Consider the following 19,449-nt stretch of genomic DNA (forward strand, 5'->3'; position numbering starts at 1 on the left):
GCATGTCTTTGCATCATTACGTCACATCTGTACACATAAAGAAGGAGTCTTGGCTTGAAGGCTATGTTGCATGTGAAGATGTTGGAGGTGGAGATTTATAGCCTTTTCTCACGGCACTTTAAATATTTATGCATAATTAAACTTGTTAATTTGATGGCGGATCCAGAAAGGTTCAAACGACAATCACCAGTGACAACTGGAGATTCACCCGTTGTAAAATGCAAAGTACTTCGGAATTCGGAGTGGCTACAGAAAAAAGAGACTGCAACTGGGCCCATGCGAAAACAACAATACTATTGGAAGGGCTTTAATGTAGTCACGCAATGCTGATGTTAACATTAACAATTTGAGGACAAAGTATAATTTGCACGGTTTGACGTGATATGATAAGCGATCGTTAGATTTAATCAGCGCGATTTACTGCAATGGTTTTTTCCCAATAGTTGGTCAGAACAAAAGTGGATGTTACTTACTTGTACAGATGACATTTTCCAGAGAAAATTCTTATGTTGGTCATACTTCCAAAAAGTATAATCTGTGATTCTGAATGCCAGTATCCACCCCGGCGCGGTGACTGACAGCCGCACATTCTCCTCAAAACATTGGATACATCCGCGCTGTGCCGTGCCGAGGCACAACCCACGTAAAGTTGATAATTCCACAAATAACTGCAATTGCAGATTTCGAACAGAGATGGAAACAAAGAGTAAAAACTATGGACTGTAGCTTTAAGTACTACTATATATTTCATTTAATTTACCAAGGCAAGATTTCTAATTTTCTTTTAAATTTTTTAAGTTTAAGTTCTAATATTTATTTTAGTTTTAGTTCAAACTATTAGCAGTTTTAGTTAACAATAACAACACTGGGACAGTGAGAGACATTAAATAAAATAAGATAAAATAAAATAAAAAATACAATATAAATTGTATATATATATATATATATATATATTAAAAAAAAACTTTTTGTTAAAATCTGCAAAAGAATGTTGTCAAGTTTAGATCATTGGCCTGTGAATTTAATTGATGGCCCTGCCTTAAGCCGCTGAACACTTCTTGAGGCCCAGGAAAAAACACAACCTAAGGAAACTACAAAAAAGTAAAACAGTGTTGATGATGATATTCAAATGTCCAATCAGTAATTTAGTGCCAGAATTTAAGGCTTGCAACTTCATGACAAAATTTAAAGGCTTTACAGAACGGGAGCTGTCAGTTACTCTTATAATAGTACCTAATTAACAGATAGCCCATGATCTAAAAAGACATTAAAATATGTGTACACCCACTAAGATGCTAAATATAATTTTCATTCCTCACTTATCATCTTGTATGTGTGGCAGTCTGAGCTTATTTAGGATATTTTAAGTCAATGAGCAGACAAGTCTAAAGTTAACTTTTTTAATTTCAGCAGAGTGCACCCGGGGGAACAAGTCAAGTGCGATGATCGGGTGCCAAGTTTCAATCATGCCTGGAGGAATGTGGACACTTTGGGACTGGCACAGTCACTGCATAACAGAGCCATCTGGTACCAAGCCAACATCTTATGGTTTCCCAAAGGGACATTCTAGAGCTTTACGGTTTTAAGTAGGCTAGGACTCAAAGCATTCTTCACTATTATTGGAACGCAAGCTTACTTTTTCTCCGACAGTGATGCTTCCACACTGAAGGGTGTTGATGTCTTCTCTGCAGTTATCCATAAAGCCACATATGAGCCGATAGTCACTGAAGACGATGCTGGTCATCTTGGTAATGTATTGATGACACTGGCGTTCTGTGATGTTAGCACGGTGGTCCACCAGGCAGGACATCAGATAGCCTTTCCCTCGCTCCTCATCTGCACACTCTTTCAGCTAAAAAACAGATTAATGCTCTTTTCTAAATTATCCGTGAGATGGAGCAGTCAGGCATCAATGCTACAGATATGAAGAATTTTCATTCCCCATTTAATATTCAATTTCACTAATGGTAATTAAATTGTGAATTCAACCACAAATGTGCATCAATACACACACACACACACACGAAGAGGTTAGTGAGAAACTTTTATCCACTGAGATTCATTTTAATTACATTATGGCAGCTTAGAGTGCAGTCAAACATAAAACCACACTGCATTATAAATGTAGACGGCAGTTCCTCTGCACCATATATATAAAAAAGACTGCAATATTTTGTTTTTCTGCAATATATATTGCAATATGAAAAGATCCAGGAATTTCTACCAGAGCCTTGAATAGCTATATTGATCATTCTAGAATTACTGGCGTGGTTTTGTTGGAGAGTGCATCTGCATAAAGAATAAAAAAAATGACTGAAGACTTTGAGTTTGAGCCCTCCTTTTACAGCTCAACGATTAGGGAAAAACTCTTTACAAGACCCAACTCAAACCTCTTTCAGTAACCATAACGTGAACAGAGTATTAAAGGAAACTCTTTTTCATAGGCCATATTCCCACTGTTTTTGATCCATTCAATATGACTATAAAATAATAAATATTTATTTTTATTGTGATTATTATTATTAAATATTAAACAAACTAAGAAAAGTCCAGAGGGGGTATTTGATAAGTTCGATGAGGCCATCAAAATATGAGGAAAATATTTTATATATTTTTAAATATTTTAAATATGAGAGATGAACAAAACACTACGGTTAATGTATTTATCTGACAAAATTATTTGGCAAAAAAGCTACAGGTTTTATTTTATTATGCAAAAGTCAAAAATGCATAGAAAAACTAAAAGCTCACAGAAAGAACACACTGACTACTACATAATCAGTTATGGTTCTCTCTTGTTTTGGCATTCTCTCTTGTTTTCTTTGTATGACAGCCTGCAAGAAAATGATGTCCGTACAATTTGACATGTTTCATTGTATTATCACAAATAAAACAATTGAATCCAAGCAACAAACAAAGCAAAATGCTAACATTTTTTATAATTTCCTAGGCTGGACGTAACATTCGGCGACTACTGTAAATGAACACAGTGCCGTGTTTCACTCTGAAACCTGCAGTGCATAGATTTATTAAATAAAATGACACACTCACATACACTCAAGGTGAGAGAATCAAACCGATAAGGACCAAAAGTAATATGATTTAGCGAAACAATGGCAGAACCTGACCTCTAACATGGTGCTCGTACACACTTCCAGCGCCACAGACTCAAACTTCGGATCTGTGGTCAGGTTCAGCTTGTAGTTCCACAACAGCTAAAAAAAAAAAAGGAGAGGTAACATTATTAGAAATATGAAACATTACAAATAATAAGCATATTATTGTAATTTATGTGTTGTAGTGATGTTCATAAATGTATTCCTTTGAGTCTGATCTTTTCAATAAATCTTTTGATTCAGTTCACAGGTCTGAATGATTCAATTATGATTCATGAATCAGACATTTTCAACCCACTGGCGGGAACGATTATCAGCAAATAAAGATGCACATTTCAAATTTGTTTTTCACACAAAGCTATCATGACTTCAGAAGACTTGAAATAAATTGTGACTTCTACGATGCGTTTGCATCCTTTTTGAAGCTTGAAGGCTTCGGTTCTCAATTTCTCCCTTTGACGTTTCACAGTCGTACCGCTTTGGAATGACATTAAGGTGAATAAATAATGAGAATTTTAATTTTCAGATGAACTATTCCTTTACGTCAGTGCTTACAAAAGTATCTCTAGTTTTATGCTAGAGTCATGAAGTTTAATGCTGTGCAGTGCAGTGAAAAAGATGTAATGCTTTGTTCATTTTATGGTTTGTGCGGAAAATAACGGCCCAATAGAAAGTAAAAGATTTCAGTTTAAAGAGAAAAAATTAAACATTCTATTTAAATAATAAGATCTCAGTTGAAGTAAACGGCCTTGTAGTCACTGTATCACACAGCAATGCTCAAAACCTCTAGGTTGCATATTAATAGTGACACTAACTAAAAGTGCTGATGAATGTTTCAAAACGGCAGAATGAGGTCTTTATCATAATTATTGCTCAACTATGAGCCTTGCATAATGAGACGGGTGACTCAGGCCTGAATCAAATGCTTAAATTTTCCTCGTTTCTGATTTGTGGACCAGGCCTCAGCACCGCGGTCTTAATGAGAACATCAAAGCCACGAACGTTAGGGAAGGAGATCAGAAACAGATCTCTCTCTCGGGGCCCCACCAAATTAATTGCGGGCTGCAGTCATCATTAGAAAGTGATTAGGCCATTATTCTTCTGAAATTACTTGCTGATCTTACTAGTCTCTAAATCCTACTGAGGCATTCTCTCGTAAAGCTACAAAGAATTGTCTGAAAGAATAAAGTGTGCACAGGGGGTCTAGTAAACAAAGAGGAACATCACCATAAGAGAAGTGTGAAGCTGTGAAGGAGATGAGTCATATTGAAGTACAGTAGAACGCAGATGATAATTATTATTAAAGGCAGGGCTTTTTGAGTACTTACATGGTTGCAGTCCGTAGAAATCTCCGTGTCCTGTAAAAGAAAGAGGGAGAGAATTTTTTTACTTTTCCCTTAATTTCCTTCTCCTTATTTATTTATTCATTCAGTATGATTTCCAATACTGAAGTTTGGTCTGAAAATTATAATTGTTAATAATGGCAGTAAAGCTATATTGCTGGCAGTAAATAAAGACAAAAAGTATCAAATAGTAGTATAGTATAGTATACTATAGTATCTTCCAATGTAGACACATTTTCTTTACAAATAAAACAAACAAAAACACATACACAAATGCCAACATTAGCATTATAAATAAAAATTAAACAGTTAAAGACGCTGTTAAGCATATGGAAGAACGGATAGTTCTGGTCCTTGATATGAAATTCTGATAAAGCTCCTGTTGTAATCGAAATGCACAGTACAATATCAGCTATGTAACAAAACATTAAAGGGATAGTGTTACGAATTTGCATGGAAGCAAAGGCAGTAGGCGGATCTAAATGCAGCAGTAGACTTTAATTACAAATTCAGAACAGACAAGATACTCGTGGTACGCACATTAAAACATACATTCAATAACTCACCACGAACAAAAGAGCAGACAGGATTTAAATACACAGACGGGATGAGGGAACAAGACACAGCTGGGGCAAATCAGAACACCGAGCGGGACCATACAACCTAACAAGACAACACACCTGAAACAAGGGACCTAATAATGACATGACTAGGATAACAGACTACAATTAACAAGGCACAAACTGAATAAAAGACCAAAGACAGAGAAACCACAAACCAGAAACATGACAAAATGAATAAACACCGTAACATTATCCCCCCCTTCCATAAGGCGCGACCCCGCGCCGAATGAACATCAAATAGGGGCGGGAGGGTGGGCGCCCTGGAGGCTGACGAGGGCGTGGCTTGCCCGGAACAGGAAGCCTCCAGGGCGGAGCAGGACGTGACGGCGGCCAGGGCGAAGCAGGATGAGGCGAAGGCCAGGGCGGAGCAGGACGAGGCGAAGGCCAGGGCGGAGCATGCCGTGGCAAAGGCCAGGGTGGAGCATGGCGTGGCAAAGGCCAGGGCGGAGCACGATGAGATGGTGGCCAGGTCGGAGCAGACTCAGACGAGGATGATGACCATGTCGACGTCGTCTCCATGGCCCTCACGGAGTACCTTCTGCCCCCCCCCAAAAAATACTTGGGGAAATCCTCGGGAGGAACCTCCAGGTGGTAGATGGGTTCCGGGCAGGCCTCCCGGAGCTTGAAGGGCGCAGGCAGGACGAGGCGCAGAGGCGGGGCCGGCAGGGCGAGGCGCAGAGGCGGGGCCGGCAGGGCGAGGAGTCTGGGAACGCCCTCCGTAGCCTGGCGAAGCAAACGAGTCCTCCTCCTCCTTCTGCGACGACGCTTCACTGGGCTTGATTCACTACTGGACGTACTTGACTCAGTAGACTCGGCAGACTCGGTAGACTCGGCAGACTCGGCAGACTCGGCAGACTCGGTAGACTCGGTAGACTCGGTAGACTCACTTGACTCGGTAGACTCACTTGACTCGGTAGACTCACTTGACTCGGTAGACTCGGTAGACTCAGTAGACTCGGTAGACTCACTTGACTCGGTAGTCGATTCACTTGACTTGGCACTTGATTCACTTGACTTGGCACTTGATTCACTTGACTTGGCACTTGATTCACTTGACTTGGCACTTGATTCACTTGACTTGGCACTTGATTCACTTGACTTGGCACTTGATTCACTTGACTTGGAACTTGACTCACTTGACTCGGAACTTGACTCACTTGACTCGGAACTTGACTCACTTGACTCGGAACTTGACTCAGAACTTGATTCACTTGACCCGGCGGCGCTTGAATCACTTGACTCGGCGGCGCTTGACTCGGCGGCAATTGACTCGCTTGACTCGGGAAGCGCGGTCTCACTTTACTCGGCGGCACTTGACTCACTTGACTCGGGTTCGTCGAGGCTGAAGCGACGTGCGGGTTCGGAAGACAGAAGCTCAGCCTCAGGCATGTCGATCTCGGCAGGAAGAAGCTCAGGCATGTCGGTCTCGGCAGGAAGAAGCTCAGGCATGTCGTGGAAAGCGGGCTCGACTCGGTTCACGTGAAGCGCAGGCTCGTGGAGCGTGGTCTCGGCTGAGCAGTTGAAGTGAAGCGCGGGCGCGACCGGGCTGACGTTAAGCGCAGGCTCTCGCAGCTTCTCCTCCACGCCCACAGTAAACGGGGAACCGCTCCACAACAGGGCCAGGTCAACGTACCATTCTAAAGATCCGTGAGGACCAGGTTCGGGCATCAGAGACCGGAGTGGTTCCGATAATCCTCCGCGGAAGAAGATCTTCAAGCCGTGGGTGTTCATTTGCGCGAGATATGCCAGCTCGAGGAATTCTGCGACATAATCCTCGATGGCGCGATTCTCCTGGCGAAGACGGAGGATCTGGACATCAGGACTCCAGGTAGGCATGGCTGCTAGATCCTAGGGGGTCAGTTATTCTGTTACGAATTTGCGTGGAAGCAAAGGCAGTAGGCGGATCTAAATGCAGCAGTAGCAGACTTTAATTACAAATTCAGAACAGACAAGATACTCGTGGTACGCACTTTAAAACATACATTCAATAACTCACCACGAACAAAAGAGCAGACAGGATTTAAATACACAGACGGGATGAGGGAACAAGACACAGCTGGGGCAAATCAGAACACCGAGCGGGACCATACAACCTAACAAGACAACACACCTGAAACAAGGGACCTAATAATGACATGACTAGGATAACAGACTACTATTAACAAGGCACAAACTGAATAAAAGACCAAAGACAGAGAAACCACAAACCAGAAACATGACAAAATGAATAAACACCGTAACAGATAGTTCACCCAAAAATGAAAATTCTGTCAGTATTCACTCACCCTCATGTTGTTCCAACCACGTAAGACCTTCGTTCATCTCCGGAACACGAATTAAAATATTTTTGATTAAATCTGAGAGCTGGATCACTCCTCCACATCATCACACAATCACTCCGTCACACGTAGGCCGACGCTGGTCATGTGTGTGATGCGTGTGACGTACAACAACAGAAGCTTACGCTATTACACTAGTGAACTGACTCGAGGCCTACAGAGAAGGAAATGAATAGTTGAAATAAAGTCGTTATTTTTGTTTTTTTTGCGCACAAAAAGTATTCTCGTCGCTTGATAAACTTTGAGCCACTGTAGTCACTTGGACTATTTTAACGATGTCTTCAATAACTTTTCGGGGTTGGCAAGTTTCAATCCCTTAGAAGCCTATGGAGGAGTGATTCAGCTCTCAGATTTAATCAAAAATATTTTAATTTGTGTTCCGAAGATGAACGAAGGTCTTATGTGGTTGGAACAACATGAGGGTGAGTAATTACTGACAGAATTTTAATTTTTGGGTGAACTAACCCTTTAAACTAAAACCTCTTAATAATTCAAGCACATAAAGAGAATGCCTTGTGACTTCTTAAACCTTTAGTTTTCCTCCCTCAACAAAATTCATTATTTCAGCAGTATGTCTGTTTTTTCTCATTCTAGCAGGGTAAGACCACAGTCTGCTAACTAACTGTCAATAACCACAGTCTCTAACCTAGCACAGTAAACAACTGCTGAGTGACTCATAGAGCATGAAAATGCAATTAGCAATTGTCAGGGGATGACAACAACAGTCAAAAAGGCCAAAATCAATGTGCATTAACATACAATGCTCTAACAATGGCTTGACAATAATGTGTCATCCTTCAGTTGCCCTCAGACATCACAACAAACCTGCTAGCATCGACAAAAAAAGTTGATCAAGAGTAGAATAGGTATAATAATAATAATAATAATAATATTATTATTATTAATAATAATTCACACACACACACACACACGCACAAATTATATAAATAATACACATTATAAATATATACATATTTTAAGTATAAAAAAATTAAGAGATGAGAGAGTCTTATGAATTGACAACTATTTATTTATTGGCAAGCAACGCATATGCCATTCCCTCTCTAAGGCCGTGTGTCCACCAAAGCATTTTTAGCCAGCTGAAAACCCTAGGCGCTCTGCTGAAAACGCCTAGCTGTGGGCACTTGAGAGCGTTTTGGCAGCGCAGCGGGGTTTTTTTCTTCAGTTGAGACCTATTTTTTTACAGTCTACGGTTGAGACCCTTTGTTTGCTATGATACGGAAGTGTTAGCAGAAACTCATTTCAAAGATAGTTTGTTTCTGTGTTGTTTCTATATAAAAATGTCAATACAATGTAACATATTTGCTCTGGCTCTAGTTTTAAATCATTTTTTCCGTAATTATGCTTCTTGTTGTCATCTGTTGAAGTTGAACAAGCAGAACGTGACGGTTGATCGGTGTGGTTTTTGTCCCGCCCTTCCTTCACTGTGATTGGACAGCTGTTCTTCAACACTCAGCGACCGGTAAAAGACAGAGCTTCAGCGTGGAAAAGATGCTCGGCGTCTCGTTACGCTCATGCCGTTTTAAAAACGAGGCGCTCCCATTGAAAACAATTGGAAAAAATATGCCAGCCGCGTGAAAAAACAAGTTGGTGGACACAGGGCCTTAGAGGAATAGTCTCTGAATAGGAACAGCTTAGAGCTTAACAAATATAGCATTCCTGTGAAATAAATAAAGAACAGAAGAGTCTTTATTAACAGAAAGTAATCAAATGTGAAACAACACTGCATAGTCTTCACAGTGTAAATTAAATGTAGATTAATCCTACTAAATCTACTAAAGAGAAATTAGTGATTTTCTCTTTGTCTTTTCTTGTTTGATTAACATTGACACAGATGGCAGCCGGAATATTAGGTTTCTGTCACTTTAAAACCGAATGCACGGAACCATTATACTGTTACACATGCGATTTATTTCCCAACTGTTTATGTTCACTTAAAACATAACCGACAGTGTTTAAGCAAATACTCGCCAAACAGGGCATTTTGATATATTTCTGTGTGTATTTAACCATTTAGGCGAAAGCCGTGCAAACCTGAAACTCAAAGTTTACTTTGCGTGTCCATGTTCCACTCTGGTTTGGAGCGCGCACACAGAAAGCTGGTTGGGGGACAGTATCTCTTTGGCGCTTTAATAACTCTTTTTATTGTCGAGCACATCCTGCAGTTTAGCAACAGTAGACTATAATTTATAGGGACACACCGAAATTTTGTGGTTGCCGAAAAAGGCATTTTCAGTTTTTGGCCTAAAGAGAAAAATGCAGAAAATTTAAGCCGAAAATATGCGCCCTACTCTGCTGTTATATGGTGTGTATGGCCATGCTGGGCAACGCTGGTAAAAGGATGCTATCCTCTTGTTCACTGGTCCTCTCCCTGCTATCTGCTCACATAATAATAGCTTTGTAGGACTACTTCAATTTAAAAATAGGTCAAAAAATAAATATGTTAAATCTGATTCTGCTGCATAGAACTGAAAGAAGAAGAAGAAATTGATATTAATATATTGATATTTAAAGGCAGGGTAGGCAATTTGTTTCTTAAACAATTTTTGCCAAATTTGTTTAAACTGTCTTTATATACCAATACATATCTAAAATGTAAGTACTCTGAAAAGGAGTTTATAAAAATAGTGTCTGTAGTCCTCTCAGGGCTGCAATAAACACAGTCACTGTCACTCTCCCTCGCTGCTATGGCCCAGCCCTGCTGCAACAGGAGCTGCCCATATGCGCGCACTCGGTTGACTCGCTCATTTCGGAAGAGGAGAGGCACGTACCGGCCGGAAGCTAGGAAGTCTCACAATTGACCTATGGCTAAGCCACACCCCCAAACGCGATAAGCCAATCACAGTGCGCAAAGCTATCCCATACACTCGGACATTCTCTGCTTCCTCTCTGCTTCCTTTGAGTACATGCAACTCCAACACTAGGTATCCCGAGAGGCTGGGTGACGGTGTGTATTTTTTACCCTTTCCCAAGCCACATCTTAACCGAGATAAGTGTCTGGATTAAGTTATGCGGTAGACCACAACACCAACTAAACGTGGATAAATTAAACAAGGATGTCTACATCTGTTCTAAGATAAGTCAACCATGTATTTTAACGTTATCTTTAATATCTCTAACCTAACGTTAGCCTAACATTAGAAAACATTAACGTTAGCTTCTAGCTGCGCTGTAACATTACATCATGTCACTTAGCTTCATTAACGTATCTGTAAATAACTGAGGTAACAAATGTTAGCAATGTTGTGCTGAATGATTCATGTAAATACTGTAGCACCAAACTAACGGAGAGGTAACGTTACTCTAGGTAAAGATGGTAAAAAGGCTTGTCCTGGAAACGTATGCAACTTAGACCTGTACATATTTAATTTGATCATGAACCATTAATTACATATTAAAGCACTATATTTTAGACAACTTTCTACCAAAATATATATCTATATAATCTTTCTGTCTCCAAAAATCATCAATTGCCTCCTGTGAAATGTCTCCTACTGTGACAGCTGCCATAGCGCCTGTCACCGAATGTTGACTGTTTGTCGGAGTGAGTGGAGGGGGCGTGGCTTAGCCATAGGTCAATTATGGCAGAGAAAGAGCAGTCAAATTCCCAATACTTTCAAAATCCAGCAGTTTTCTGCTAGTTTCTTAAACCTCCCTACCCTGCTTTTAATATTATTTTAATATTGGCCTATTTTCAGTCCAATTTTTGTGTAACTTGAAATAAGTGTTGTTATTTTATTTTATTGGCTTAATTAAAAAAAATATTCAGATTCATTAAAATTATTGAATTAAAAATTAAAAAGTTTAATAATAATTTGTATAATAATTATACAAAAAAAAAATATATATATATTTAATTTTTTAATGTCATTTTCGGTTTGGTTTTCGGCCAAGTGCATTCAGAATTTTCGGTTTCAGTTTCGGCCCAGAATTTTCATTTCGGTGCATCCCTAGTAATTTACGTCAATCACGATCTAGCTGATTTTGATGTTAAGTTTGGGCTTTTAGGGAGGAAAGAAAGAGCACCACTGTGAAGGAAATATATGCACAAAACATCACAGCCCTAGTTTCTCACTGTCATTGGTGTAGTGTTGCTGTCATTGCAATGTCTCAACTCTCCAAAAAGAAACTGCAAATGTATTGTCCTTTTCAGAAACCTGGTAGAACCGCTAGACCGGTGAATGTAGAGAAGCAATATTAGCAGCGCATAGAAAAAAAATGTCTCATGAGTTTTGCGTCATCTGATTGGCCTTTATAGGACAGACAGATAGAGAGATAGAGACAGACAGATTTTAGGAAGGCCTGGTCCTGTTTTTGTGATATTCTTACATTAAAAATAAAGCAGCGTGTGTACTAAATCCTCATAGCACTTAACCAAAAGCTGATAAAACTAGTACCATTAGTGTTCTATACCCACATAATACAACTAAACAGATTCATCGTCAACGTTCATGAAGGGGATCAGAAGACGATATTGCTGCAGAACCGCATAACAGGCCCTAAATAGGAACAGACTGATATCTGAGCTCAGTAACCACACCCGGATCAATCATCCAGTTTCTCGTCGGGAGCCAGAATAGGATATTTCTATCTGTACGTCAGGGCTCTGTGATTACAGGGCGGCCAAGGCATACATGGATCATCTATTGATTCTGGGAGATTACACATTGCTTGCTTTCCTGTAATAATGTGATAAAGCTTGAATTTGGACGATTTGGTTCAAAGGGTTCACAGAAGTCTGCTGGGATTCACTTGTTCGAACTGCAATAAATCACTACAGTTGTTATTAGTGACATCAATCTTCAATGACTTTTTCTTTTTCAATTAATTTGGTTCATGTATCCTGTGATCAATTTTAAAAAAAAAACTAACAAGGCATATGTGTTTTGGATCACATAGCAATGAGAGGTGGCCGGGTGGGTGGAACAGTTGAAATGTCAATGGTCTCTATGCAATTAATATCAGTTGTCTTCTAAATTGTAAGTCAGTCTGATTCATTAAGAAGCAGAAGGAAATATTATAGACCACTGGACCATTTTCTCCATAATCCACATCAGGCAATGTGGGTTGAATAATAACTGAAGTCTAGGCTGACAAACACTTCCTATTACAATTTCTAGTAGACTGCAAACATCTGTGAATGCAAATGTACCATTTTAAAGCTCCCCAATGATTTCTGCTAATAGTTGGCCATCCATCTTATTTTTTATCAATGATGAGTGTTGGTTATGACCCAATAAGAGATTTCCTACAACTTTCAAAACAAATAAGAAGAAAAATAACAACCAAAGTCTGTTTAATAATAACAACCAACTCTCCAGTCCTTTATTAACTTGTCTGACTGGGGTTGTCATATTTATCGGTACTTCGGTACCAAGTCAATACTTTAAAAACTTAACAGTAGGCCTACCAGTCTTTCTACAGTAACGGTAGTATCGAGTATCGGTGATAGGCACTACTTTCAAACTCTCCCGTGCATATTTGTGTGAGCCCTCTGTGAAGAGCATCAAAGGTTTAGATTTACAACTTGTTTTTGCAGCGTTGAGCATTGTAGCCAATCACAGATATGCTTGTCGAGTGCGTAAACGCAATGGCCAATCAGAGGTGTAAGTTAATCAAAATCTACTTTATACACCAGAGTATCATATATACGAGGTATAAAGACAGATTTGTTTATTATATATATATATATATAAATATATATTAGGGATGCTCCGATTGATCGGAAGCGATTATGATCGGCCGATATTGGCTAAAAATAGATTGATCGGCGAACCCCAAAAGCGCCGATCAAAAAAGCCGATCACGTGACGTAAATTACTCGCGCGACTTTTTCCCACCTGCATGCGTGGCGCACGGGCACACAACAGCAGAGTGGAGCTTGGCAGTGGCAACATGAGTTCTCCTTCACCGGAACTAATAGGGAGTCTTCCCAACGGATTGAAGCGCGCGTCCGAATGAAGACCGTGCACCGCGCGAGCCACAACAGAACGCGGTATCTGCGCCACTGATCGCTGCACCAACGAGCACTTCGATCACTTGATAAAAAAAAAACATTTCAGCGCTAGATCGCCTCTTATTTAACAAATGAACAAAATGAATGCCCTGAGTTAACTGGAGATGTTTTTATTTATTTGTATTGGTACATTCGTGCCGCGAGATGTTTCAAAAGTGGTGGTGGTCTTTTTTTTCTTTTGATCTGACGTAGTTGGTTCCTCAACTACATCAGATTCAGATTATTTTATTTAATGCCATGTCAGCATTCAAAGCTTTTTTCATGTCAAAAATTCAATTATAAAAATACAAATATCATATAAATACAATAAAATAAAACAAATATAAACAAGAAGTCAATTTATACAATATATATTTTTAAATGAACATATGATAAAAAATCCAAAACCTTTTCAGGCATAATCTCATTAAATATGTCCTTTAATGAAGTAACTTCATAAAAGAGCATTCTGCTCAACTACATCAGACGTTCAAAATAATAACAGAAAAAAACTTGCCATAGTTTTGTCCCTTTTATCAGTACATTGTACATTTTGTTGCCAATTAGTAAATGTAGTGGGTTTATTAAGAGGCTACAATTTCCAAATATGCCTTAGTGTAACTTGATCCCCTGCAATTAGGCTGATCTGATGTGTGTTGGTCTGCCTTACCCCTCTTTATTTGGAATAATTTAATGTTACTCTGCCTTATTTGGGAAAGTTGGCCTACAGTAGCCTTAAGACATCTCATTTTCTAAATACAATTAAATAAACACATTTCAAACTCTGCTAGATTATAGATAAAAGATTCCCATTCCCCTGCCACTCTGTGATCGGCAGTGATCGGCAGATCATGATTTTGGTGATCGGTAATCAGTGATCGGCCCCAAAAATGCTGATCGGAGCATCTCTAATATATATATATATATATATATATATATATATATATATATGTACACACACTAAGTCAGAGAGCTTGCGCTTCAGCCGAACCGAGGTGATATCAGCTTCATTGACTAGCGCTCTTTGATTGCTTTTTTGATATAACCTATTCATAATTTGAATAAAACATTTCTTTTTCATGCTGTCAAGTACTCTACTGAGATGTTTGATAAACGAGACAAAAAAAATCAAATGTGTCAAAATAGATCCGTGTATTAAAGTGTAAGACCTGCCACTTGTTCTGTAAATATGTTTCTTTGTTTTTCATTCTCTTCATTTGATTTTTTAAAATGCAATGTTTATTTAACTGAACAATATTTAAAGGCGGATTAGGCAACTCTAGCCATAGAACTCTAGCCATTTCTTCGCTGATTTTCACTTTTGTTGTCGCATATTGTCTCAATGAGCTCCCCATACAGCTGTGGGGCGTATATTTCACAACACTGTCATAAAAAAACTCACTTGCGGCACCCTCCTCCCCTTTACCGCTGCTCATGTGCATTTGTTATTATCGGAGCCGGCCAGCTTTATGGTGCCATGTCTACCGAGGTGGGTAATGCATCATACACTGATCATATGGCGTGTGTTTTAAATTTCAAATTGCCGTAAAGCAGTTCGTGTTTCTCGCTCATTCTCGCTTCTCACGAGACTTCCTAGGGACGTTAGTAATGTTGAGAGACTTCCCATGTTGTAAGGTTGGTTTTCCGCCTGGGAACGCTGGGGGGAGTGGGGAAAGTCAACATTCTCACCAGAACAGGTTATTTAACCACCCAAATGATTTCTAAACGGTTTTATTAAGTTGAAATAGTTGCCCTTTAAAGGCTACGTGCTAATGTTTTAACATATTTATAATCATTTATAGCATTAAAATGAACTAACTTCATTTATTTCAAACAGTATATTTAAGTTGCAAATAGTCAAAAAAAAAATTACAACAAAATAGTCACAATAGTTTTGCTTTGGAACTGAAACCATGAAATTTGACTGAAACAGACTACTAAAATTTTGGTAGGGTGACAACCCTATGTCTGACTAATTGTTTTGTGCAATTCGAGATTAATCAGAAACCCAGTCCCAGATGAAGTTCTGCTCTGAAAAACAGGCTTCAAAAAGCCAAACAATTCCTTAGTATGAAAGTATAGTAGTTTTGTTGCAGGACTATGAGACCCTTTGAAGAACAATTAAAAGGGAAGAGAAATGTTTTACAATAGGGAGGGACAAAGTCTTTCCCCAAACTTCCTTCTAAAGTAGTGAGATAATGTTTAACTTGGCTGATTATTTGCTTAGAAGGAAAATAATTTAAAATAAAACTAGATACACCCAAAAAATAAAGTTTTTTTTATTTAAAGTGTAATTTATTCTTGTGATGCAGATCTGAATTTTCTGCATCATTACTCAATCATCTTCAGTGTCACATGATCCTTTAGAAATCATTCTAATATGCGGATTTGCTGCTCAAGAAACATTTCTGATTATTAATCAATGTTGAAAACAGTCGTGCTGCTTATTATTTTTGTGAAAACTGTGATACATTATTTTGGGTTTTGTTGATGACGTTCAAAAGTAAGTGAATTTAATTTATTCGAACTTTTCCTTGATTAATAAATTATGTTTATTTAATAAAAAAAGTTTCTTAAACCATGCCAGTGTATTTTTCTTTTTATTTAAAACAAACAATCACAACAAGTAGCATTTCAGACCTGAGTCTATGTTTGCTTCACATAAATAAGCTGACAATATGTTGAAAAACACAATCTTTCATAAAATAGGCTTTTATGAAGCAACATAAATGGAGAAAACTACTTACCATGGTTTGAAAAAATACATCTGCAGGGCTTAATGCAAATTATATTTGCATTAATATTAAGTATATTAAGTCTGACTGAATCTGACAGGATGGATGGTAAACTGATCTCTTTTGAGCACGCTCAACTAAAATATTCACGTCATTATTTTCTGACAAGGTTTATAAAATTATAATTTCTGCTTTTGCTGGTCAAATGAATCAGTTGTAAGGGGCAGAAATCTCTTTGACACCAAACGCCCCTCTGTGCACCGTGTTCAGTGTTTGTCATAAGTAATAAAGAGTAGACGAAACAAGCCATGGATGAACCAACGTCAACAAGTGAAGCTTCAGTCAGGTTGAGACCTGATAAAAAGGTGAAGTTTCAATCAGTCAGGGATTTGCTTGCGGCAGAGCGCATTAAGCACTTGCTCACCTCTTTCATGCACAGATGAGTGACTATGACACCAGCCTTGAAATCTCTCCCTTCAGAGAAACCCAAACTCTCTGCTACTGTATTAGCATTAGTATCATTGGCACATTCTCACCTCCCAGAAAACCACCTCTTGCACTTGCAAATTAAATGTCGATTTATGATCATCCGAGATCTTGTGGCTATACTATTAAAACTGAGTATTTTAACATTCATTTTCCACCGTGTTCCATATTTTTTTAAAAAGAGAAGAAACCATTTAAATTTTTGCAGTTATAAACATTACGACATAAATTATGTAATTTGAGCTTAACTTGTGCTGAACTTGGTATAATCCTTTACTTTGAGCCCATTTAAAGGGATAGTTCACCCAAAAATGAAAATTCTGTCAGTATTTACTCACCCTCATGTTGTTCCAACCCCGTAAGACCTTCGTTCATCTTCGGAACACGAATTAAGATATTTTTGATTAAATCAGAGAGCTGGATCACTCCTCCATAGGCTTCTTCAGGGATTGAAACTTGCCAGCCCCGAAAAGTTATTAAAGACATCGTTAAAATAGTCCAAGTGACTACAGTGGCTCCATCTTAAATTTATCAAGTGACGAGAATACTTTTTGTGTGCAAAAAAAACAAAAATAACGACTTTATTTCAACTATTCATTTCCTTCTCTGTAGGCGTCGAGTCAGTTCACTAGTGTAATAGCGTAAGCTTCTGTTGTTGTACATCACACGCATCACACACATGACCAGCGTTGGCCAATAGTGAGCCTACGTGTGACGTAGCTCTACGCGATCACACTACGTTAACTGACTAGAGGCCCACAGAGAAGGAAATTAATGAAGAGTCACTATTTGAAACTGTTTTGGTGAATCTATACAGACTGTGTGAGTGCCACAGGAGAAGCACGGAGGGAACAGTGGTCATGTTTAATATTATATGTTGTAGCTTAACCACTTAAGGGCCTGCCAAGTGCAATGATCACTGCACGACTCTGAAAGATGTGGAAAGCGGAGAGAAGACAACCCAGCATATGTTCACCCTCTGAAACGGGCTCTGGTTTCTGTTCAGTGAGATGCACTTTCAGTGAATAAAACATCCATCCTCACTCAGGTGCAAGAGTGAATGTGGCAATAATCCAGGGAAATCGAGTGAGTGATTCAACAGGGTGCTTATCTTTATTTTGAGGGAGAACCTACCACTGCAAATAGCAACAGTAACAATGGGATAGTTTGAAACCGCATATAAAGACACTGCAAATTAAATATAAAACACAAAAATAACAGCTTGTGAATGCTAGTCAATCAGGCAAACTATTTAATTAATCATGATTTCCATTACACGAGAGTAGATGTTAAAACTTCATGCTGATTTGTACTCGGCTTTCACCAAGATAAGCACCAACTAAGGCATAGCTTTACAGTAACCAATGCTTCTCCATCCATTTACACTTCTTTCCATATGGTGATGTAAATGTCATTCTGTCTAGTGTTAACACGTGTCAGAACACACAACGGCTGCAACCACAGTGCGGTCCCCCCATGACAACCGTCTGGATTGAGCTGAGTAGGGGACATCTCTAGGGTCTTCAAGTGGGCACCTTCCGTCCTCAGTGTTTCGTCGACTAGCCCACGACACCTCAAGAGGGCTCGACAGTGACTCTGGCGTCCCAGAGTAACCCCCCTTCGTCCCCGACTCAACTCAGCCCAGCTTACTGACCTCTACATCCCTCCTGCTTGCTGAGACCTAACCACAATCTCACAATATCTCCGCAACCCAACCATACGCATAATATACAGTTTCAGTGGCAACGGTTCCGTATGGCATACCACCTACCGCAAAACACAATATCTGCCCAACCACCCGTCATTCACGCAATATACACAGGAACGTAATGACTGTAAATACTATACAACCTATACAAATAAACCAACAGACTCTTCAAGTTTTCAAGAATTCTACGAAACCGTAGCATGGCGGCCTGTACACAGCCAGCTAGAATCTTTCCGTCTCAACCACAGCCAGTTGCTGCTCCTTTCTGCTGCTTCAGATAAGTTCTTTACTGTGCGACGCAACTCTTGGCCACTGAATCCGACGTCTCTGAGGAACCAGGTTGTAGAGTGTGCCACAAAACCTCTACAACCCACTTCCACGGGATAAACCTGGACTCTCCATCCCCGCTGTTCTGCTTCAGTGGCCAGATGAGCATACCGCAGTTTCTTCCTCTCATATGCCTCATCTACCGCATCCTCAATATCTGGTCGTAGGTTAGTGGTGGCAATCTCAGGTGGAAAAATAAGCCGTTGATCAAGATCAGCCAGCATCTTCCAGTCCCTAGCAGCTTCCAATTGTCCTGGGTGAGAATTGGTGTTAGCACCTTTTCTTGGTGGTTGCTCGCCTGGGCGGAGGAATATTGTCTTCTGCGTGTAATGTTTTGCTAGAACAGGCGGCAACTTATTGGTCATACTACGCTTGCCTTCCAATGCTAAAGCCAGACATCGCAATACTTGGTCATGGCGCCAAGTAAACCGACCTTGGCTAAGAGCCACCTTACATCCTGTCAAAATGTGCCTTAATGTGGCAGGTGATGTACACAAAGGGACAAGAGGGATCCTCTCCTACCCAGAGGTTTAGGTTCTGCGGTGATGGGAGAACATCATATATTGACCTAATAAGGAAACTGATCCTACTCTCTTCCATTGACCAAAGGTCTTGCCAGCCCATTTTGCGCTGTTCCACACTCTCCCATCTCATCCACTCTCCCTGCTTGGCCTTGGAAATGGCCTTTACACATCTCATCCTCTCCTCCTGCTTTCGCACCTCGTTGACTACCAGCTTCCTCCTTTGAGCTGGGCC

General features: G+C 39.6%; 1 protein-coding gene across 3 annotated transcripts in view; it reads right to left on the reverse strand.

Annotated features, from left to right (window-relative positions):
* Positions 1-19,449, reverse strand: part of glg1b (golgi glycoprotein 1b) — a 157,053-nt gene that overhangs the window by 46,786 nt on the left and 90,818 nt on the right. For all 3 annotated transcript variants that reach the window (XM_077193855.1, XM_077193854.1, XM_077193857.1), the window contains exons 3-5: positions 4,445-4,474; positions 3,129-3,215; positions 1,637-1,852 (exon numbers count right to left, since the gene is read on the reverse strand). In XM_077193855.1, coding sequence (XP_077049970.1) covers positions 1,637-1,852; positions 3,129-3,215; positions 4,445-4,474 — 333 coding nt within the window. The remainder of the gene's footprint in view (positions 1-1,636; positions 1,853-3,128; positions 3,216-4,444; positions 4,475-19,449) is intronic.

This window comes from Siphateles boraxobius, unplaced genomic scaffold, assembly GCF_051911475.1.
Source record: "Siphateles boraxobius isolate OS27281-9 unplaced genomic scaffold, OSU_SipBor_1 31, whole genome shotgun sequence".
Taxonomy (NCBI): domain Eukaryota; kingdom Metazoa; phylum Chordata; class Actinopteri; order Cypriniformes; family Leuciscidae; genus Siphateles; species Siphateles boraxobius.